Source organism: Mugil cephalus, chromosome 5 (assembly GCF_022458985.1).
Source record: "Mugil cephalus isolate CIBA_MC_2020 chromosome 5, CIBA_Mcephalus_1.1, whole genome shotgun sequence".
Classification (NCBI taxonomy): Eukaryota; Metazoa; Chordata; class Actinopteri; order Mugiliformes; family Mugilidae; genus Mugil; species Mugil cephalus.
The window spans coordinates 8,485,677-8,508,571 of NC_061774.1; the positions used below are offsets into that span (position 1 = coordinate 8,485,677).

At 44.5% G+C, this 22,895-nt stretch overlaps 2 protein-coding genes across 2 annotated transcripts in view; one reads left to right on the forward strand and one right to left on the reverse strand.

Moving 5' to 3' along the window:
• drp2 (dystrophin related protein 2) overlaps positions 1-11,005 on the forward strand; it is a 57,483-nt gene extending 46,478 nt beyond the window's left edge. The window contains exons 18-23 of the mRNA XM_047585394.1: positions 400-465; positions 2,553-2,699; positions 3,786-4,038; positions 6,827-6,944; positions 7,056-7,142; positions 7,601-11,005. Coding sequence (XP_047441350.1) covers positions 400-465; positions 2,553-2,699; positions 3,786-4,038; positions 6,827-6,944; positions 7,056-7,142; positions 7,601-7,620 — 691 coding nt within the window. The 3' untranslated portion in view covers positions 7,621-11,005. The remainder of the gene's footprint in view (positions 1-399; positions 466-2,552; positions 2,700-3,785; positions 4,039-6,826; positions 6,945-7,055; positions 7,143-7,600) is intronic.
• Positions 11,006-11,120: 115 nt separating this feature from the next.
• On the reverse strand, positions 11,121-22,709 carry LOC125008248. Its single transcript, XM_047585395.1, has 8 exons — positions 22,485-22,709; positions 21,157-21,336; positions 20,595-20,783; positions 18,450-18,626; positions 17,797-17,938; positions 13,919-14,517; positions 12,515-12,659; positions 11,121-12,013 (listed from the first exon to the last, which is right to left on the reverse strand). Exons 1-8 carry the CDS (start codon positions 22,578-22,580, stop codon positions 11,292-11,294), a joined length of 2,250 nt encoding a protein of 749 aa, XP_047441351.1. The 5' UTR covers positions 22,581-22,709; the 3' UTR covers positions 11,121-11,291.
• Between the last annotated feature and the right edge of the window lie 186 nt (positions 22,710-22,895).

Consider the following 22,895-nt stretch of genomic DNA (forward strand, 5'->3'; position numbering starts at 1 on the left):
GCCTTTTTTTTTTTTTTTTTTTTTTACTGCCCGCATGCTCGCAGAAAGCTTACAGTACAGTTTTATTCTCTCTCCGTGTGGACATTTTTATAACTTGCACTCAATGGCAAGTAGAATTCTTGCCATTCGACAGTCTTGTTAGTCAAAAGTTTCTGGAGATCTTGACGTCCAGTTGTAGTCCACAGTACTGAAAGAGGCCAGAGGTCACATCCACACAGTTTCAAAGCTAATCAGTTTGTTAGTTTCAGCCTGGTGTTTGGTGAAACATATTTCCCCCGTGTGTGATAATACCTTTTCTATTATGTTTGCTCAGACTAATGCACTATCTTGTATTTCTCTTTTGTGTGTCTGTTTGCGCGTGTTTGACGTGCCGCCCTTGGCTCGTGTGTGTGTGCACAGACTGGCAGAAATGGAGAGCCAGAATTGTTCGTTCTTCACGGATAGCCTGTCTCCTGATGAAAGCCTGTGAGTATGCCGCCACCCCCACACCGCGAGCCCCCTCATTACAACCACAGCCCTTTGTAGGGATTATGTGCGTGCGTTGTGTGCTCACTCCTGATACATTGATTGTTTCCGTGTTGGTGCGTGTGCCCGGGCTTGTTAATGTATGTCCGAATGTTGGGGAGAGATTGGGTAATCACATAAATAATCAGCCGCGTAATGAAAATGACCCACAGCGAGAAGCGTGCACAAACTTCCCCTTCATCATCCACGCGGCTGCCGTGATTACGGTGCGTGGCCGCGTGTGGATACACAAAGCGTGCGTGTGTGTGTGTTTGTGGGAGCTGGCTGAATGGCAGGCGGTGGCGAGGTTACAGCAGTGAGAGGAATAATGATTTTTGATGTGAATGAGGCAGCCAGTCCTCACAGGGAAAAGCCGAAGAAGGGGAGCGAGTGGCTTATTTGAGATCATGTGTTTTGTTGACATCGATGTGGGCCGTGCTTCACTGTCTGGGAATAATTCCCTTTTCCTTTCTGTAAAGTGAAAGTTGCATGTCCAACCTCTCAGTGTTGTTTGGTCTTTCAGGGTTGCAGGTGTTGGTCTTTGTGTTTACACTGTGAAGAGTGTTCGTTATTTGTGTTGTTCAGTGTGTGTGAGAGACATATTAAGAGTTTTCAGCTTAGACAAAGCCGCAATATTTTGCAGACGCACAACACCCTTTGCTACTGATATCTGTGCCGTAGTGTTGCTTGGATGAAGCTTTGCCACAGAAACGTGTGTAGCGCATGTGTAGCGCATGTGTAGCGCATGTACATACAGTGTTTGCATCTGTGCTTGGGTTTGTACGCATGACACTTCTGTTCTAACCCTTGTGTGCAGCGCTGTTGTTTTCTGCCCTTGTACTTATTCTGCATACCCGTCCTTCCTTCTGTCAGTGCCTGTCTGTGTTGTTTGTTTGTTTGTTTGTTTGTTTGGTGTTTCTGCTGCATGGCTCTGTACATGCTGCCACGCTATCTGTGCCACCAGCCGGTCTTTGGTTGGCATCATACTGTTCTCTGTCCTGAACCATGCTGCCTGTGTGATCGGCTTCCACCACCCACCTGTATGCATTGTTCTGGGTTCACTGTACTCACTGGCAGGTAACAGACAATAATTCAGTGACTAAGCTGAATATATAAGACGGAGGCAAAACATTTCCATTCAAAAATTCTACTAATTTCAATAAAACCTTTGAATAGCGCCCCGATGAGGACAAAAGGGTCCTTTTCCATTTTAGTTTTATGTATTTTTGATAACTTAATGGTAGTTATGCTTTTTGCTATCACATTTGGCAAAGGTGTGTATTTTTTTTATTTTTTTTTTAGCAAATTTTGATATTTCAAACTCAAATCCCATAATGCTCCATTTCAATAATCTAAATGCCAAGTGGATTTTTCTTGGGGAGATTATTAGAGCCTTGGACTTGCAATGATTAGTAGCAACATTGATTTAGATGTTTTTTATTTTTTTGTAGTTTTGTAGTAGAATCTCTTCCATTAAAACCCATTAAAATCCATTGAAACTGCTGCTGCCAGCTGCACTTTGTCTTTTTTCACATTCAGACTCATTCTCTCTGTCTAACAAGTAACAAGATGAAAGACAGAGTTGAAAAACCCTCAATTACACACATACATGCACACACACAAACACACACACACGCACTCAGACATCACTATATACCCACTCGTCCCCATGACCTAATGACATCATCTTTTTGGGGGCTGTAAATCACAGCAGGACAACAGCAACATTTTATTTTTAGTACACACAGGTCAGTGTTTATTATTTGAACAACATATGGTGTAGCAGGTTAAGGTGCGCCTTCCACTTCTAATAATTGTGAGTGTGTTTTTAGTATTTTGTATTTGTGCTGTGAACCTGGCACAGTGTCCAATCCCGTCGCGTCCGGTCTCGTTTTCGCTGTACCTCGTCCCGTAACGCGTCTCCTCGTCCTGCTTGCCGTGCCTCGCTTTGGCCTGTCTGCTCTCTCCCGTGCTGCTGGCTCTGCTTTGTGCTGCTGGTGGCTGTGTGCTGGTGGCTCAGTGTGCTGTCTCCTGTGTGGGGGACTCAGGGATGAAGATCAGTACCTCCTGCGTCACTCCAGCCCAGCCCTGGACCATGACTCTCCCTGCGGACAGCACATGCTGCTGGCTCACCTGGAGCACCAGGACAAGGAGCAGCTCCAGCGCACCCTGGCCCGCCTGGAGAACGAGAACAGGTCTGTAGAACGCGGGTGAACGAGCCTGTGTTATCATGCACTTCTGATCCACTGGGGTGACGATAATTGCTACTACCAATTCCATCGCACCCACGGTGGTTTCAGTTTGAATCATTCAGAACTGCATTCAGTCAAATTTAGCAGTAAATTTGATTGTAAGTAAAAGCCGGTCCCCGGCAATGAAGACGTAAAAAGGGTGGTTCAGGGAACAGTTGTCATCAGTAAGCCACAAGCACACAGCACAAGTGTGCGAGTGTGTTTATGTGCGTATTTATCTGCAGTTATTATGCTCTTTTCTGCATGCCTGCTGTCACTGACAAGCCTCCTGCAGAGAGTAAACACATTAACACACGCACGAAAAAAGAAAAGCCTTGAAAATAGCGTAGCAGTAACATGCTCTCGTAAATCATGCGTCAGTGTGTCCAGAAGAAGGCAAACAAAGAGCCCATTATGAACTGATGGCCGCGATACGAGCGTAAAACTTGTCCGAAACACAATATGTTAATGCTCCAATTTGAATTTACAGTGTGCTAAGGCCTCGGCCATTTTCCATAAATAAAGCAAATCCTGTTTTTTTCCTGCTATCTACTTAATTGGTTACCAGAGGCATCCTTTATGTGAATGATTCATGTGAATAAATTTATCCTGTCCTCAGTCCGGTTGTGACCTTTCAAGGGCCACACAGTAAAATGCGGCGACATACACACGCATACACCTGCACCCTTTGGGCGTCTGAAACCTTGACCTAGTTCACTTTTTCTACAAACCGTGTCCCCTTTTGTAGCGCTCTGTTGTCTCTATTAATGACTCAAGTGCCTGCTGGATGTAGTTCAATTTATATCTTCTTCTGCTGTGTTCCCGTAGCTTGTACCAGAGCAATAAATCAATACCAGAATCAAACAACTTCTACTTGTTTTAACAATACATTAGCCCCGTGCTGCACTGTGTAGTTAAACGATTCCAACCATGTGTAGCTGCGTTTCTGTTTGTGTCAGGTGGGAGTTGGATGAACATCTGAAGTTGTTAAAAAAAAAAAAAAAAAAAAAGTAGACCAGACAGTTTTCCTTTCTTCCCGCGGGTCCTCAGGGTGCTGCAGGGCGAGTACAGGCGGCTCAAGTGGAAACACGAGGAGGCGGCGTCAGTTCCCATGCTGACTGAGGCGGGAGAGGGCGGCCCGGGCTCGCCCACGGCGGAAGGGCAGCAGGATGAGGAGCTCCTGGCCGAGGCACGGGTCCTCCGGCAGCACAAGACGCGCCTGGAGACCCGCATGCAGATCCTGGAGGACCACAACAAACAGCTAGAGTCCCAGCTGCGCAGGCTCAGGGAGCTGCTGCTACAGGTACAGCCACTCACCTCTCAGACAGCATGGGTGGCAGAGAGTCATGGAGAGAGTTGGAGATTTACTAAGGAAGTGTCCTTAAGTTCAGTGAACTGACTTGTAACTTTGCAACAGTTACACAAATATAAGCTAATTGGAAGTGTGTGGTTTGATCACGCTTTATTATCTGCTCTGTGCAGGAAGCTTCATACTCGTTTTCTTTTACTGTTCATGTCTTTTTTGTGGCTTTTGTGGCGGTTTCATTTTTATTTCTCTGCGCCAGAGCTGAAACATGTTTTATACTATTTTTGGGCTCATGATTGTTATTGCAGCTGTCGCTAGTGATTGATAACCCAACCCCATGAATCAATTATAATAGCAAATACTGGAATCTTCACAATTGTATCGCATGCTGTGCATATCTGTCGCATTATTAATACATTAAGTATATTTTACAATAGCACTAACTGTTTTTTAACTAAATATACAGATCTAGATGGATGAAAAGAGTCCTTAAAAATGATTGATTGTTTTGTGTAGAACGTTTTTAATTGTCTGCTCTTTTGGGACAAAAAACAAAGAGCTGGAAAGCGTCTTTACATCAGCATTGGAGCTGATTCCGCTTTTCTCCCTCCATTTACATGATAAAAATGTCACAACGGTAACAAATATTACAAATCTCAATTTAACCAAAAACATGAACATTTATTGAAATCAAAGGATATTTAGGTCGGTAGCACCTCCAGCAGCACAAGGCTGCCTGTGGATGCGCCTGTCTGTAAATCTTACTGGGGGAATATATAACTATGAACGCACCCGTGTATCTGTATTGTAGTAGCACTTCAGATTACTGGAGTCTGCTAGTAGGACTAGTTGTAGCTACACTGCTGCTCACGGTATTTATCCTTATCGCCAGTACTACGCCAGGTTAACAGCATCTGCTGCGTCAAAGGGCTCTTGTCAGCAGTATTTTTTCAGAACTGCAGTTTGAATAAAAGGCACCGAGTGATAAATTCAAGTTCAGTGGCTTTCGACATTAGCTAGCACAGGTATTCAAATTCATTATCATAAGTAGAAAAGGAGAGGAGGGTGGAGGTACAAAAAAAAAAAAACTATTTGAGAACAAAGAAGTACAGTACAGAAAGAGGATGAGCTTTGAAGTAGTTTGGAGGCACTTTCACATAAAAGGATTTACTTCAGAATGAAGGGAAGGTGTGACGAACGTAGATAGAGGAGCTGGAAACTGACAGACAGTTAGCGGTTACTAAGATCTAATAAATACCCAGCGGGGCTAGAGTAGACTTAGAGGAAGAGGGACACGATACTGCTCCTTCAGGTTGAAGTCTCGGAATAAAAGTGTGTGTGGAAGTGGAGGAACATATTTCTGGGTAAAGAAAATAGATTTTTTTTCTTGGAAAAAAACAAACAAAAAACAACATCATAGTTTAATTTCCTGAGAAAATAAAATCCTGTTGTCTCTAGCGGTACACTGTACCGATCATTCTTCCCAATCTCTGCAGACACCTCAGTTTCCCTGCAACTACTGAACTTACTCGTCTCTAGAGTGTTGCTGCTACAAAACATGGTAGGATGCATATAATTTCTGATATCATGCTTCTTGTCTCTATAAAGTCAGTGCATTTCAAAGTTCAAAGAGACAGAAACGGCCAAAACGAGGAACCTAACGCAGGAAACACACCTGAAGATACAGATTGTCAGCCAGGAAGGGTACAGCTGCCACCAGATCGCCAGGAAGTGTAGATGTGGTCCTTCAGCAGTTGGATTCACTCTGCAGAAATACAGACGAACCAACTGCTTGGAAGACAAACCAGGATCTGAGAGGGTCCAAGGGTTTCTTCAGAGATCACCTCATCCTGATTCACATGTCCAGTTAAAACCACTGAATGACATCACAGGAGCTCCACCAGCAGTGTTCAAACCAAACTGGTGTTCTGTGTTCCACCTGCTCTGCATGTGGTCAACTTTTAGATGATGGCTTAAGGTCCTACAAGACTGTCAACGGACCCCTGATCAATGAGAGGTTAACCCGATGTCGTTTGGCCCAAGCACAAAGAACTGGACAATGGAGATTCTGTGGTCAGATGAGTCCAGTTTCCAGCTTTTCCTGCTAATGTGAGGGTACAGAAGACCAGGAGAAGCATTATCTCCAGCATGTACAGTACCTACATACAGTATCATGGTTTGGGGATGCATCAGTGCTGCTGGTGTTGGTCATCTCACTGTCTGTGATGGCACATTGAACTCTGCTAAATATTGTGCCGTTCTCCAAACCCACACACTCCCTTCTGCACGTGCTCTGTTCAGTCAAGGTCCAAACTGGTGGGGAACATGTCAGACAGGATTAGGACAAATAAATATTAATTTGATGATGTGTTGGTTTATTTATGTTTTGCTCAGTTTTGGACACATTCTCTGTTATTTGTTGACTCTGATACTGACAATGTTGAGAACTGACGTAATGAAACTGTCAAGAATTTAGTTTTGTTAGTTTTTCATGTAAATAAAAAAACCAAATATAATTTGCATGTGTCTGTCAAATGCAGCCACACCTTTTGAACCACAAATATTTCTTGATAATATTTGAGACTGTGTAAAATCTTAAGTGTCCAAAACCTTCTCTCCACCACTGTCTGTATAATTCTGCTCCGTTTGTGCCGTTTGAGGACCGCTAGCAGAGCGCCATCAATCTCCACATTCATTACCATGTGAAAGGCCAGATCGCTCAAAAACATGATAGATATGAGAAATCATTTGGAGCGAATGATAATAAGTCTTTTCTTCAAAACAGCCCAAAGACGATTCCGAGGCCAACGGATCAGAGCCGTCGACCTTGTCTTCCCCCGTGTCTGGGGGGGGGCACCACGGTGAGCCAGCCAGCAGAGAGACCACCGACACCGAAGCAGCAGGTGAGCGACGTGCACCCGGGGTTTGACACAGGCACGCATGTTGAATGCGAAACCACGCATCCCTCTCATTCTGCACTTATGTGTGACATTCTCTCTGGGCGGGTTTGCCAGGAGATGATTTGGAGCACGAGCAGGATACGGTGCTGCAGCTCCAGGAGGTCATAGAGCAGCTGAGAAACGTCTTCCCGTCAGAACCGGGTGAGTTCGTCTCGGCTGCACGGATCTTTGCCGGCGCCGCCGCTCCGCACTTCAGAGACAGACTCTTTGCTCCGTCGCGGCCCTCGGGATTGTGAGAGATGGAGAGGAGAACAAATATGTACTGCTGCGGGTCGATAGTCGGGGGGAGGGGCCGAGAGATTAAATGGCAGAGAGGAGGAGTAAGATAAGAGGGAGTCTGTAGCACAGAAAGATGGAGAGCGTCACTGTCACACACTTTACAAACTCTCCCATTCCATTTAAACTGCAATTTCTGAGCCTGCCAAAGCCTGTACTTGAACAAAGAAAGGGATTATCATAATTATAGCCTTTTTTTCTTTTTCTTTTTCTTTTTTTTTTTAGTTGTAGCCAAGAACATTTTCTTGGGCTTGTGCATGTATTTCAAACCTTGTAAAATCTTTTCCTTTTTTTTTTTATTTCCTTACATTTCCTAATTTCAGGCACCACATCACACATCTAACACCGAGTGGTCCCGGAGGAGAAGAGCGAAAGCCTGACAGGACGCCTGACGGCGGAGGGCGGGGCTCCACGCGGCCGAGGTCGGGCCACAGCGCGGCAGGCCTTCTGACCACTGCAGCAGCTACGATACTCTGAGCTAACCCTCGACTGGAAACTCTGTGCACTAAAAGCCTTTTTCACGCAAACTGCTAAAGGCTCATGCTGATGTCCTTTTGGCCGGGCTGTGCTTTCGCGAAACTTCGGCGGCACCGCCTGACACCGTGTTAATGAGCCAAAGGAAACTAATGTTAACAGCAGGTCAGGGAGAGAAAACTGCCCAGCCAAGACACTGTGCTAACCAGTATCTGTGTAGTCCTTTGAAGGTGTGAAGCTTTATATCAATCCACAGCACAAATCGGACCTTCCGTTAAAAAAAAAAAAGAAAAAAGAAAGAAAAAGAAAGGATATCCTCTTGTTTTCGTCAAAATGTCCGTACGTTGTGTGTGTTTTATTTCCTTACACGTGTTGCCATGGTTGCTATTTTTGAAATTTAAAGGGAGGCGGTTGAATTAAAGCCCAAAGTGGCGAATGAGAGCGTTTAAACTAGACCGGGGGCTGGGCCGACCGCATCTGATGTGGCTGACGTGGTGCAGATTGTCAGGGAGTTGACAGCACCCACAATGCGCTTATTTACTGTGCGAGAATGACACATCATCAGTTAAATCCATGATTTATTTAAGACAGCCAAAGTGCCCGCTAGCACAGCGCCTCTGTATGCACATACACACTGTGTTCCTCTAATCCCCTAAAACTGCTTGTCGCTGTCATCGCTCGCCTCTCTCTAAGTGAGCCCCTTCCACCCAGACAAAGCCAATTGCACTCGACGTACGTGCGCGCACACATGCACAGAGGTATATGCTGCTACACACACACGCTCCCTATTTACGACGCAGCCTCCACGCGTTGTGCACACGAGTGGATCCCTGCATGATCAATAACGTTTTTCTGCACTGCATAAGCTACACGCGGCTTACGCGCGCGCTCATGACAAGTTCCATTTCATCTATTGCGGGACTTGTGCGATTTTCTCAGTTTCGAGCCGGTTTGCATTGAGACTGGGATTGAGTTTCATTGAGGAAATGTCTGGCGATAAATATCAGCATGCGGACCTCCTCTCTGGGATCTTTATGTACCTCCCGCTGTGTGCAGAGAAAGAGGAAGACAGAGATCCGGGCTGAGGCTCGCTTTCTTTCTGCCAGGCCAGCACCAGACTCCATCTCCATCCTTAATAATCCCATGCAGATCTGAAAAGAATGGTAGCCATTAACATGTCCGTGTGTTTCTTCCCTTGCTAACGAACGCTTAATTGCTTTTAGATTTACAAAAGGACGTGTGGTTGAAGCGGCTTTGGCCTCGTCGCATCAGGGTCATCCGACATAGCACAGTCAGTTTATGCCTTAAACCGAGCAGAATCCATATAAGACAACACTTAGCCTTTCTGCAATTTTTTTTATTTTTTTTTTTTTTAGTTTAGTTTACATTCAGGGAAGGAGGTTGCATCAGATGTTTGTGCAGCAATGTCTGTCAACGCCAGCGCGGGCCTGTGGTTGATAGGAAGCAACAGGACAGCGTGGATCGGAACATGTGAACACCCGTAAGTTGCAGCCAGTTAAATGAGGCAACCAGTGATGCCGGGGGTTGCTCGGAGGGACTAAAGATCTGAGAGACGAGAGAGGAAGTGTAGAAAGAAAAAAAAAAAAACAATGCGTTTTATTGCTTGAGGGCTGGTGGGAGAGATCCACTTTGATGTGCCTGCCACGGCGAAATCTCCAGAAGCAGGTCCAGAGTTTGCCTGGAACAGCGAAGCTCCGGCTCTGTGAGATTCTCTGCAATCACATCACATAATTCTCACAGGAAAGACCGATGCACGCGGTGAGGGATCCTGCCGAAATCTTTAAAAAAAAAAAAAAAAGAAAAAAAAAGCACTCTGACCTCACATCCATGAGTTTGAGACCCATGCGCTGCATTCATTATGGGCTCCCCCTTCGGGCACGTAGCACTCACATTTGACACCATCCTTCTCAGCGCACGCTGCTGGTTGCGTTTGATACTGTTGCTAGGGAACTATCCCCAAGGACGGGGTTCCACAGGTTTGTGAGTCGGAAAAGTGATGCGTCGTTCATAATACGAATGCTAATAGCCTTAAGGGAAGCAAGAGAGAGTGCCTTGGTTCCCGAAGTCTCCTTTTCTTAACTTCCACCTCCACTGAAGCCTGCCGCCGCTGAGCTGCTGCGGATACTTATTAGTTGTCGCATCCGCGTCTGCATCATCAGCACCACTTAAGAATTTGTTTTGTCGAAGCTCTCGCGAGTCGGAACAAAGGGCGGCCGCTCGGTGTGTGGGAGAAAGGAAAGCCTTGACGAACGGCGTTCGCTCATCGACATTTCTCCGTCAGTATTTACGCATCTCGTTACACGCCCGTGATTATCCATCACCCTCAGTGTAACAAGTGAGTGACAGGTTGTGTAAAAGAAGGAGAGGCATTCCCCTTAGGGCTGTGTGTCAGCATTTGTCATGTTTATTATTTTTAGAGGCGGCCCAATCACATAAACTCAGCACGTGGTGAATACATCAGTTACATTATCGCCCTCGGTTTGTGGCCGCGTCTCACCCTGCTGCTGTTTGACACCTCCACCCGATCCGGCTGCAGGAGAGTCGCAGAGCGAGTCTCCTCTCTGCGTGACTGCGCCATCGTCCGAGGTCTGATCCACGAGCTAATTTCTATATTGCTTCTGGCTCCCTTTATCACCCTCCACACCCACTAACACACACACACACACCCTACTCCCTGTGGCATGACTGAAGCTGTGTGATTGAAGTAAAAGACTCTCCGCAGAGGCAAGAGTCCCTATCGCTGCATTAAGTCGGTCAACATGCACACGGCCCCGTCATTACTCTCCTGCCTTTGCATCACACCCTCCCCTCTGCCTTTGTGCATCATTTGAACATGTAACAAGGACACACACACACACTTGTACGTAACACAAAACATACCAGGGCACCTAACCTCGAACAAGGTGTTGATAACACTAACATATGAACACTCATACCTTACTGGTGAATTGAGTTATTTATTAATATATATATTTTTTTTAATCACCATTAATATACCTCATAAATCATTCAAGTGTTTATTGTTTAACGGTTTTTGGTTTTCTTTCTCTCTGTCCAGAACTCAAACACTTCTTGCTGTCTTTTCTCTGGAGTTTTTAATCTGTAAAAAACAAAAACAAACAAAAAAAAAGTTTTCTGAAGAAAAGGCTTTTTACTGTAATAACAAGTGGGTTACTGGCTGCTTTCTACCCTTTGTGTACAGAAATAAAAAAAAAGACTTTGTATTTGGCAAACTCCTCGTCTGCCTATTCTTTTTATGTGGCTGCACTTATCCCCTGGAGAATTGAGTAATGCAACTTAACGGAGCTGAATACAGACTGTTTATGTACATCTTTCCTTTTGTTTTTCTATCTGTATTTGTTCGTGGCAGAATCAATATTTCCTGTTTTGAGGCTTGTTTTCTTTATGACGTATTTCCTCCTCTACACACGCTGCTTTTTCATCTATTCTGTTTGTCTCTTTGTCCCCGGTTTTCTCGGTGACCTTTGGTTTTACAGGGGATCATTTCGACCCAGTGAGCTACACTGATGGAGTGCGGCCGCTTTCAGTTCCGCCGCTGGTGGCTTTGTTCCCGGAGCTCGTTGGGCCTGGGTCCGGTGCAGCCTGTGATTGGCGTTTGACCTTCTTTCTGGCCTTGTCACGCGCTGATCTCTTGCTCGCTGCATTATCTTTGCCTGAGCTCGTGGGCGCAGCGCCGCTATCTTTATCTGTTGCTTGATTATCTGGTGCACGTGGCCCGGCTTCAAGGCCCTCGACCCGCTCTGCGTTTTCATCATCTATCCCTTCTCCTCCTGCTTTCCCACACTCCGACTCTTCATTACTCCGCTCTGCTTTCACATCTGGATTTTTCTCTGTTTCTGTGTCATCCACTTCCTCTCTCACAGCAGGGGGGGCTTTCTCTAAGCTTTCCTCTTCTTTATTCTTACTGTCTTCAGTCTTCTTACCCGCTTTAGTTTTTTCGTCCGCGGCTTTCTGAGAAAATTTCACATTCTTCTTGCTTGCTGCGCTCTTGGCCTTGCTTCCATGAGGCCCCCACTTCTCCTGAGTCACATCCCAGTAAGTCTTGTTCTTGCGGGCGTTCATCACGCGAAGGTTCTCGCACAGCTTTTTCAGTTCCTGGCGAACAAAGGGTTTGAACTTCGGGTCCAGTCTCTCGACCGTGCCGAAGTCCCTCCGAGCCTCATCCCCGTTGCACAGAGCGGCGTGCGCTCGGGCCCTTTGGTACACTGCCTTAAAGGTGCCTGCGGGGTATGAGAAAAGAGAGTGAACTTGGGTGAATGACAAAACTATTCACATGCGAGGACCACGGGAGGCCAGCCAGAATAAAGCGAGGGTAACTGATAATTTAAGATGAGACGAGGATGACGTAACCGCGCTCGGCGCTGGTCACGAGACGAGTAAAAGCTGGAGCGGAGTAAATGAAAGGAAAAGAGAAACACGAGAACACCAATTCCAGACCATCCTCAACTGTAAATAATTCATCATAGCAGAAGCAAGGAGAAAACAAGAAAACAATGAATTCATTTTTGACTGTGATGTCCATGGGTGTGTGCCGGAGGAACAAAGGAGGGAGAGAATTGCTGTTGCGAATGTTTGGTTTCTTTCTCGGGTAAACACAGCGATCAAGGATTGACGAAGGCAGGCGTTTGCTCACGGCCGGGCAAACTTAGGAACTTCCTTCAATATCAAAAAAAATAGTTCCCTCCCGCGCTAAGAGCCGTCTTCACTCCAGCACATGTTACCTTTATGCTTTTTCAGCAGCTTGTCGTTGAGCTCCACCACTTGCTGGTATTGCTCCAGCTCCAGCATGCAGTGGCTGAGGTTGAGGCTCAGGGGAAGGCGCACCTTCTCCAGCGACTCCCAGTCCTCGCCGCCCTGATCCACCTGCTGAGAAACGAAGAGAGCACAGGGCTGACGGGAGGTGGAAAGGAAGAGGGCGGAGAAGGTGGCGGTGCTGATGGATGACAAAAACGAAAAAAAAAGATGTGTAAAATGTTGGGAGGAATGATGAAGAAGGCTGGATGTAGGAAGAGGCGGCCGAAGGCTGTAAGGGTTGATGAGAAGAGCTAGTTTGTTAAGTGAGAGAGGTAGTGATGTGCGGATCGATACCGCAGTATTGATATTTACGATGCCAGGTCTTTACGCTCTAAAATCCATTCTCAACTCAAAGTATTGATACTTACGATACCTCACTCATTGGAGGTAATGTAGGAACACAGCAGAGTGTAACGAAACCACTGAGTTGTGGCAACACAACAAACCTCAGATTAAACCACAACACAGAATATGAGGCGTTTATGGTGAGGAGGACAGAAGAGGAGAGCACAGTGTCATAATAAAGTTATTGATGAATAACTGACGTTTCTGATTTGAAATATACCACTTTTTTTTAGGACGTAAGGTTTACGGCAGTTACATACCAACCCTACCGCACGTATTTGAAATAAGAAAATTCATATTTTAACCTGTATTATTTGAATAGCTTCATTTTGAATTAAAAATTATGGTAATTATATTTATAAATAGCACTAGACCAAGTGTACAGTAGGTAGGGGGTCCCTACTTAATCTCTCCATCATTTTGGGGTCAACATTGAAGACCCCTGCATTAGTGTGTGTTTACACAAAGTATCAGTATTGGACCGGTGTCGCCGATACCAGCCTGAATTTTACTCAGTATCGGATCAGAAAGGAAAATCCATGGTGTCGAACATCACGAGGGATGAGAGGCACCACGGACTTGGACAGTGAGGTGTGGCACAAAAGAGAGAGATGTTAAAGAAAGTGAAAAAGCAGAGGCGAGCAGTGTGACAGTGACAGCTCTGTGGGAACCGTTATTTTTAGCACCCTTTCTCTGCTCCTCACTTCGTCAGCATACCTACAATGCCACAGCTGCTCTTCAGAGAAAAGGCAACAACGACACATGATTACAATTTTCGAGCCACAGTCAGCCGTCATCGTTTTGTGCGACTTCTCTCTGGCACGTTTGGCTATTCATCACGTTGAATGTGCCGCGACAAAGGCCGCCGTGGCAAGAGGCGATCCTCAAGTCCACCTGGACGTCGCCACAAAGAGCTTCGTTTCACCTCCCACACAGCCACTTGAATTGCTTTCCCGCAACATCACCTCCTCACCTGTTAGCCTTACCTTGTTTTGGAGGAAGTCCACATATTCTATAGCCTCTTTGAACTTCACGGCAGCTTCTTCAAAGTGCTGTTCTTTAATGAGGAAGTTTCCCTCGTCCTGCAGCAACATGATCAGCCTTAACATCTGCTGCCAGTCCTTCCCCTCTGTTTTGTCACAGGCATTTAGACCGATAGAAGAAGAAGAAGTTTCCTCCTTAACGCCGGTTCCCTCAGTTGGTGTAATCTTCTTCTCTTTGAGGTCATCTCTCTGAACTTCTGAACCACTTTCCTTCTCCACCTCACTTTCATTGCCTTGCTTTCCATCTTCCACCCCTTCCTTCTCTTTCTCCTCCTCACCGTCACGCCCCTCTTTCTCCTCCTCCTCCTCCTCCTCCTCTCCATCACTTTTATTCCCCTTTTTCCCCAGCATGTTCCAGTACTGCTCCTTCTCCTCCCAGTACTTCTCCCTCATGCGCTCCGACAGCGCCTTCAGCTCTCGGCTGACGAGCTGGGCCAGAGTGACGTCCAGGTGGGCCACCATGTTGAAGTCTCGGCGGGCCTCCTTCTCGTTCCACACGGCAGCGTGGGCCTTGGCTCTCTTGTAGTAGCCCTTCACGCAGTCTGAGAAAGAGAAAGAGAAGTGAATAAATACGTGGGACTTATATCTAATACAGAGATATTTGATAATACTGAAGGTGAGGTGACATTTAGAACGAGGAGTAGGTGTGTGCTGTCATTATATGTGTTTCTCATCAGAACTGAGGGTACAGTTTTATCATTCACTAAAACCTCCCGTCTTAAAGCCAAAGTTTGACATTTATCAAAATGTGGTTATTTGCATTCTGGCAGAGAGTCAGGCCTGTTAGTTTTGGATGCGTTGGTGGTAGTTGTTATCTTTGGACGGAGTCAAGGTGCCTGTCTCCAAACTAAAGTCACTGTTCCGCTTGACTTAATCAGTCAGAGCAAGTAAGTGAAATGTTTAGACGCGCATATAAAGTGCCTCTGTTCGGTACAAACTGGTGGCTCCACTTCCCTGCTCCTCTGCATTTAATTTCTCTCAGTGTCAAATCTTTATTTAGCCGAGAGTTAAAGATATTTTACTGTTGCCTCCAGCAGCAGCAGCAGAGACACTGCAGAGACTTTTCTAAAGACCCACTGGGTTGCAGGGAGGAAAGCAGCCGACTTAAACTGACACAGACAACATGACAACGTGATGACAAGGGGAGCAACAGGGAAAAGAAGAAGAGACAAAAGTGTGAACAGACAGGAAATGAAACTGAAGATACACACAGCTGAAAAGGAGAGGAATGTGTAGCAATGCTTGTGGAGGGCTGAGAAAGGCTGCGTTTTTGTGACAGCTGCTCGAACTGGGCCAGTGGAGCTCACAAACTCCCGCCCACCTTTTTTTTTTTTTTTTTTTTTTTCTTATATTTTCATGCTCACTCACAGGCAGGTTTCCTCCTCCAGCCACATACACACACACAGCGCTCCATCTTCCTCTTTACCTGTTCTTCCATCACTTCAGGTGACACTACGTTGACTTACATCAACTTCCTAGAAACTCACCTCGGGCCAAGAGCCTCCCCTTGGCCTTATTCTGAACCTAACCTCAGCCTAACCTCATAAACAAGCCTTCATCCTAAAACATTATGTTACGGGGACTTGTTGTTCCACAGGAGAAAGGGGAGAAGAGCAGGAGTAATGCACACACAAACACACAATAAGGAAAATGCAGTGCAAAGGAGAAGATCCAGGTTGAGGATATAGAGTGTGAAATAAAGACTGCCTCAGTGCATCCTATTTCTGGGTGAGGGGTATAATTCATGAGGCTCTGAAGTGGAGAGTGTGCCAGCGTGTGAAGCCTCTCTAGGATTATATGAGTAGCCATGGGTATGACAGTACAATTCCCAAGGCTGCTCCAGCAGTAAAACCCTCTGTATCGTCAGCCTCAACCCTCCTACACACTCTTATTGAAGACACAGTGGTAACATGCAGCAACGGTGAACCCACAACAGGCTTCAGACTCTCATCTGCCAGAAGACTGTGAAACTTTTGCTCATACCAGAAGAGGAAAGTAATGTGTGCGAGCCCTTAATTTACTACTCGGTAATTACAAAGAATTATTGAGGAAATAGATGGTATGCATTGACGTCACTGTCGCCTGGAGCCACGCCCCCTGAGTGACAAAAACATGGTGCGATGTGTCAATAAATAACGTTACAGACCGTGAAAAATGTGGATTATCGGATTGAATTAAGGGTAATTGAACTCGACAATGATGCCTAGTATGGATTTGGGAAAGTGGATGAGAGTCTGTTTAAGTTAATTTTAGGTCATTTCAGTTATGATAAACGTAGCTTAATTAAAGATGCTAATGCTAATAGCTTCACTGAGAAACGTTAGCAATAAAATACTGTAGCGTCAAAGGATGATGAGGAGTGATCACAAATATTCCGTTTATTGCTTTATTGTCATTTATTGAACTGAAATAGTTACTGTAACTACGCCAAAACAACAACATCGACAAGCTTATCTATCAGCTCTCAAGAATGTAACTTACTGTAAGACGTAACAAGGTATGACTTCCTCAGAAAAATACAACATAAATTAATATTACCTGATACTAAATGTGAACCACAACACCAGGTTTCGGTGCCTGAATTCTAGCGGGTTCTTCGTAATGCAGCGATCCATTTATATCTCTTTATCCCCGACTGCTTTTCAGATCTGTTGGTACAGTCTACAGCTCTTCACTTTTAAAAATAAATAAATAAATGTATATATGTATTTTACAACGTAGATGCTGTTAAAGCCCGTGTTTCAAGCTAATGCTGCTAATCTAAATGTGTCTGTCACTTTTTTTGCTACTCCGTGCCTGTAACCATGGAGACTTTGTTGGCTGTGACGTCACATGTGTGCTCTCTTGTTTGCTTTCTTGTCAAAAGTGTGTGTGTGTGTGTGTGTGTGTGTGTGTGTATATATATATATATGTCAAAAGTGTGTGTGTGTATATATATATGTATACAGCAAAGAGACATTACAGTCAAGTTAGTTTTGCATTAAGTCTTGTTGCAAACTGCATCCTGGCTGCGCACAAGTTGCAACAATCCTATTACCCTTATAATTAATGCTTGTCAAGAAAGCAAATATTTATGAAAATGTCACAGTTACAGGTAATATTCGTCCTCAAGTACCCCTAGAAAAGGCGGGGATTTAAGAATTCAACGCCTGCAGTTCAATTCATATTCTTTGGGATTTTTCATTTATTTAACACTGCTCATAATCTATTTCATCAATAAAGATTGGTGTCAGGTAGTATTTTTTTTATAAAGAAAGTCCAGCCGAGCTCACAAAAATGGAAATCCGGACCTCCTTAAACTATTAATGATAATATATTAAATATTCTTCTCAAATTGAGATTTTAAAGCGTTCTAACGAATAAGCGAACATGACAAGTATTAAAGATCTACATACTTATTAATCAGTAATGACACTTATATACATTAAACAGCTAAATCATGCTGATAAAGAAATTCTGCTTCCTTTTTTGCCCTTTTCTGAATTTGGGGAAAATGTGGAAGCCTTGAAGTTAGAGGACTGTGGGCATATTGTATGTTAGCTGGTTCACATCCCTGGTGGGGGAAGTCAGTGAATAAAAACCTCGCACTATTGAACTAGCTCTGCACATACGATTAACCCTCATTGCTCCGGTGAAGCCGTTCAGCTCAGAGGTTTGATAGAGCGGTGCGTGGTGTAAATGTGAACTTAAATGACATGAGGAAGAAAGAAAAATTGCAGAGCCCTGTCAATTCTACTTGGAAAAAGCAGTTGAACGATGCATCTCGGTTAGTAAAATTATCTGAATAAGTCTGTTCAGTTTAAACAAGTTTTTGGGTTTACCTTTGTGCTTCTCCAGCAGTTCAGTTGTGTGCTCTATGACTTCATAATACTCCTCCAGCTCCAACATACACTGACAGTAGTTCAACTCCAGGGGGACAATCATTCGACCCAGGTTAATGTAGTCCACATCCCCTGGCATCTCCTACACACATGCACAGAAGGAAGAACAAAAATACGTTCGTCGTGCTGCTATGTTGCTCGGCAGCTCCTACACATATTTTAATAATTCATACCAACAGTTCATGACTTTGGGACATCTCTGTCCAACCGAGGCTCACTAGTTGTTTGCACAAAGGCCAATATCTGTAAACATCAAACTTGTGAATGCTGCCAAAAATCACAAGCAATCCTGCATGTTCTCTTGTCAACATCTCCCTTCAGTATTCCTCCATTCTTACAACCCCCCCTCTCATCATAGCCAGCTCCTCACAGCTCTCCCTCCTCTCTCCCTTGCCAGCCCACCCACCCGACAGCCTGTAATCAGAGCCACAGTGAAGCAGAGCAAAACAGGAAAACATGAGCGTCCCCCTGGAAAAGAATGAGCAGCGTGTCCCAAAAACCTAAAATCCTGAGAAAACCTCAAAATGTGCGAGCCCGCGGTGCAGTCATTTAGCTCCCTCCGTCCCGGCTCTCTCCCCTCGTCCATCACTCACCCTGGACTGGACCGTTTTCAGCAACAGGACAGCTTCTTTGTACTTGCTTGCAGCCTCTCTGAATCGTCTCTGCTTGACCAGGGCATTGCCCTGCATGTGGAGAGATGGCACCGTCTGCAGCTTCTCGTCCTTTTCCATCATCCACGACTCTCGGTGGTAGGACATGGGGTCTCCTACCTGGGAGCAGAGGGGGCAGGACAAGGGCACAACAGAAGGAAAATGTCAAACAGAGAAAAAAAGACACAGTGTTGAGGCACTTTGCTATTTGCCATTCATTATTCTTCTGTTCAGCCGCGCTACAAAGAATAAATTGTGGAGTTTAACGGCTCTGTCTAGCCACGCAGCTGGTTTCAGGTAAGCGCTTTATTGCACCTGCTCAGGTGGGAGTTAGGCAATGCTCTGCTGGAACTAAGCGATGTCAACACAACCAGTAATTAAAGTGTTCTGCAATAACAAGTTTATAAAAAGATATTTCATCTGGTTGGACAAGGTAATCATTTGTGCTGAGGAGCAGGTTTGAAATAAATCAGCAGCCAGGACCCCATATCTTAGCACTATGTAAGAAGACATTATGCAACATTATGCATGCCATTTCTACTTTAGATATTTAAGTACGTTTTCAGAAGTTGGAATGAATGACCTACTGCTTTTTTTTTTTTTTACCTATGTAAAGGATGTAAACCTTTCCACCTCTCAAGAGTTGTCATCTACAAAGAAAGTAAAAGATTTAATTTACTACTAGAAAAAGATAGATTAAATTTACTACTACTGCTGCTGCTGCTGCTGCTGTTGGACTCCCTGGTGAGTCTCAAGCAGATTCTGGTAATATTATATTTCAAAACTGAATGTCTAAGGCAGAGAGGGGCTTGAGATTTGTCAGTGGATTTTAGAAATTGGTATATGTTGTTGTGTTCAAAATAATAACAGGCCAGCATCACTAACCAGATCAATCAGTGTGTTTGGTAGAAGTGATATTTCTACATGGGGAAAAAAATAGTAGCAGGTTTAATAGAGTAATAGTGAACTAGCAGTCATGACGTGCATGCTGCTGATTCTGTGAAATTGAATCATTAATTGAGAGGGGCGTGTTCAAAATAAATAAACAGGTAGCTCTTATTCACAGACAAAGGCAGCAAATGTTGTACATTGCTGGTTAGAGTGCATTTCTGTCCGAAGATCTGAATAAAATGGGTCCTTCCAGACATGGCTGAGAAGAACAGTGCACTTTGATTAAAATGTTCATTAAAGATGGGAAAACACAGAAAGAAGTGTAAAAAAAAACTATTGGGTGCTAAGCTAAACTGATCCCATTTGCTTTAAGATGGCAAACAAAACCGAGAGGATGTGGAAGAAAATGGAAAACTATCATTCAAATAAATCGAGACTCAGCCAACGATCCGCTCCAGGTAGATCTGAGAAGGCCTAAAGTCACCTGTGAGCAGTTGGGTATGTGAAGCCATTTTATGGACTGATGAATGTAAGATTGTGGATTGTTCTTTGTGGGCCAAGAGGATGCAGACAGTTTGTCAGTTGACCCCAAACACAGAATTCAAGTCACAGCACACTGTGAAGCATGGCGGCGCCAGCATCATGATAGGGGGATGTTTCTTATACTTAGACGTTGGGCTTATTTATCACATACTAGGGATCATGAATCAGTTTGAATATATCAAAATATTTGAAGAGGTCACGTGGCCTTATGCCCTTGAAATGAGTTTTTAACAAGACAACAAGACCCCTCAAGAGTTGTCATGTACAAAGAAAGTAAAAGATTGTGAAAGAAGTGGTGCTCCACACAGATCTGCAGTGGTTCTCAGAAACATTGGTTGTACAATAATTTAATATTTATACAGAAAATGTCTGAGTTTGTGAAGGAAAACGTCATTTTTTTAACAGCCTAACAATCCATTTTCTTCACTTTCTGTAAAGTAATATCACATTTGCTAAATATCTCTTTGTGTGTTGACTTGTAATAGAATGTGCAATGTTCCCGACACATTTGTGTGTATATATTTACATACTCACTGTTTTAAACACTCTGCTATTATTGGACACAGCGTTAGGTGTAACAGTGTTAAAAGTTGAGCTGAAAATAATTAGAGGCCAGCACTGTCTTGAACATAACATTTAGCCAATGGTGCTTACCTGCAACAGCTCCATGATAAATATCAGTGGCTGAGGAGTTCGCATTATCTCATCTAGCTCTGGGAAACCAGTTGAGTGATAGTGGAACATGTTCCCCATGCCACACATGTGTCTCTGGCCCTCTAGGGGGTCTTTCCCTTGAGCAATCATCCTCATTCCCTTGGACACGATGGGGTACAAGCCGGTGTGCTGCAAAATTACCACATCGACAACAACATCAGCACAGGGTGTAACACAAGACAGATAAATGACGCTAATCATGCTAACCCACAGTGCTGATACACAGTGCCAATCAGTCCTACAAGAAAACACAACAAGTAGCCTCCTATTTCACTTGCAAATTACATTTTCCTCCAGATGGAAAAACACTAACATTTGCACAAAAAGATTGCTGTGTTTGTGTTTTGTAATACCAAGTATGTAGGAGGCTACAGAAGGTTAATTCATGTGCATCGTAATGAGGAACAAAAAGCTTTCCCTCCTCACTCGTGGACACTTGTGGGGACCTCTTAGGGGGCCTGAAATCTCAGAGTATGTTGGTGCCTTCTGTGGCTCCACTCACAATGGCATCGCACCAGAACTCGGCCACCTCTCCGATCCTCATGGACGTCAGCAGGGTCTCCCAGACCTCCATCTTGAACATCTTTCCGACGAAGATCTCAGCTGGTCTGCCAGCCAGTCGACTGTCATCGATGACTGTCCTCTCAAAGTTGTCCAACAGAGTCTGGAAATGGAACACCAGCTTGGACGCCAAGAGAGATTGAGGACAGGAAGATTTAAAGAGATGAGTGTAAGGGGCTTCCTGAGGGGCCACTTTATTAGGCCCATTACTGTATGTTGTTCAACACGATATGCAATAAACACGTCAAACATGAATTACTCTACTACTTCGCACTTTAAAACACATACAGTGTTTTACAAGAACAGGAATTATTATGAGAGATTCTATAGATTTCAATCTTTACCAACATCAAACCTTTTACTTATTGATTAAGAAACTGTTTTATTTGCTTTTAACACAGCATGTAGACATGCAAACAAAAAGCCTATATAAATTTAAGCATGTTTTCTGCCTCTGACATAGAGTTCATAAATGATGGATTAAATCAAGTTTGCCTTGAACAAACTGCACCAACTGTACAGTTTGCTGAAGCTTTCCCTTTAATCCAAGTGCCTGTTATAATCTGTAGCTTTATAATTTACAATAAGGATTTTTGAACTGAATGCTGCCATGATATATTCCAGACACTTCTTATGCAACCCAGACATGTGGGTTTTCATGCCTTCCATCTGTTTTTGTGCATGTGAAACGCTTGCAACGACTTCACCGTCATCCTGACTGTAAAATGATGCTGGATGCCTGTAACCTTCTATTTATAGCCCGACAGATTGTGTATAATACGCCGATAACTGTGTAAGCAACTGGGAATCACCTCAACAGGAGGCAGCACACGCGCACGCACACATACACCGCAAGACAGACGCACAGGTAAATGGAAATTCACGCTGGTATTGTCATGGAAAATGTTTGTCACAGTGTCCAGGCTTGGTGCCATATGGCTGCATGTGACTAAGAAGGGGGAGAAAAGTCGGAGACCGGCAGATCAGTGGATGAACAGAAACAGAGACACAGTGCCAAAAAAACATGTAGCAATTTGGTTGACCAAATGTTTGCTCTGTGTGGATGAGCCAGATACAGAATAAATTTTCTCACTTCATGAATTATTCAACAGAATCTAATTGAAGTGGGCAATGCAACACACAGCTAAAATCGGGGACAAAAATAGACATTTTTTTTTTCCTGTAATTTTTCTGGTGTAATGGTAACTGTACAGGGACTCATTCTGAGTTTAATTCTACCATCATCAGGCTGAGGGTGATTTAGGATACCTTTGTCCCAGGTGGAAAGTGTGGCAGTGGTCCTGTGCCTCCAGCCAGAATTTTCTTCCTGACGCCTTGGTGATTGAGCAGGTACGTCTCTTCCATTGTCGCTCTGCCTCGGGCCGCACCGAACAGAAAAATTAGTGTGTTTTTCAGATTCCTTTCTCCCTCTAGGTGTTTGTTCTTCTGGCTTTCTAATTAGCCTAACAGAGATAGTCTTGGCTGGTTTGTTGCTCTCTGACAGATGGCGGGATTAGGCAGGGTTTGGAGATGGCCACTTTAATCTGAGGAGCTAATCCCTCGCCTACCCCTGCGATTGGTGGGGCAATCCCTGCAGGAAGGAGCGGCCATTGGGTCGTGGATGAGAAAGGACTAGATCACTCTCGAACAAGTAGAGATCAGGTGCTCTGATCACGTGAT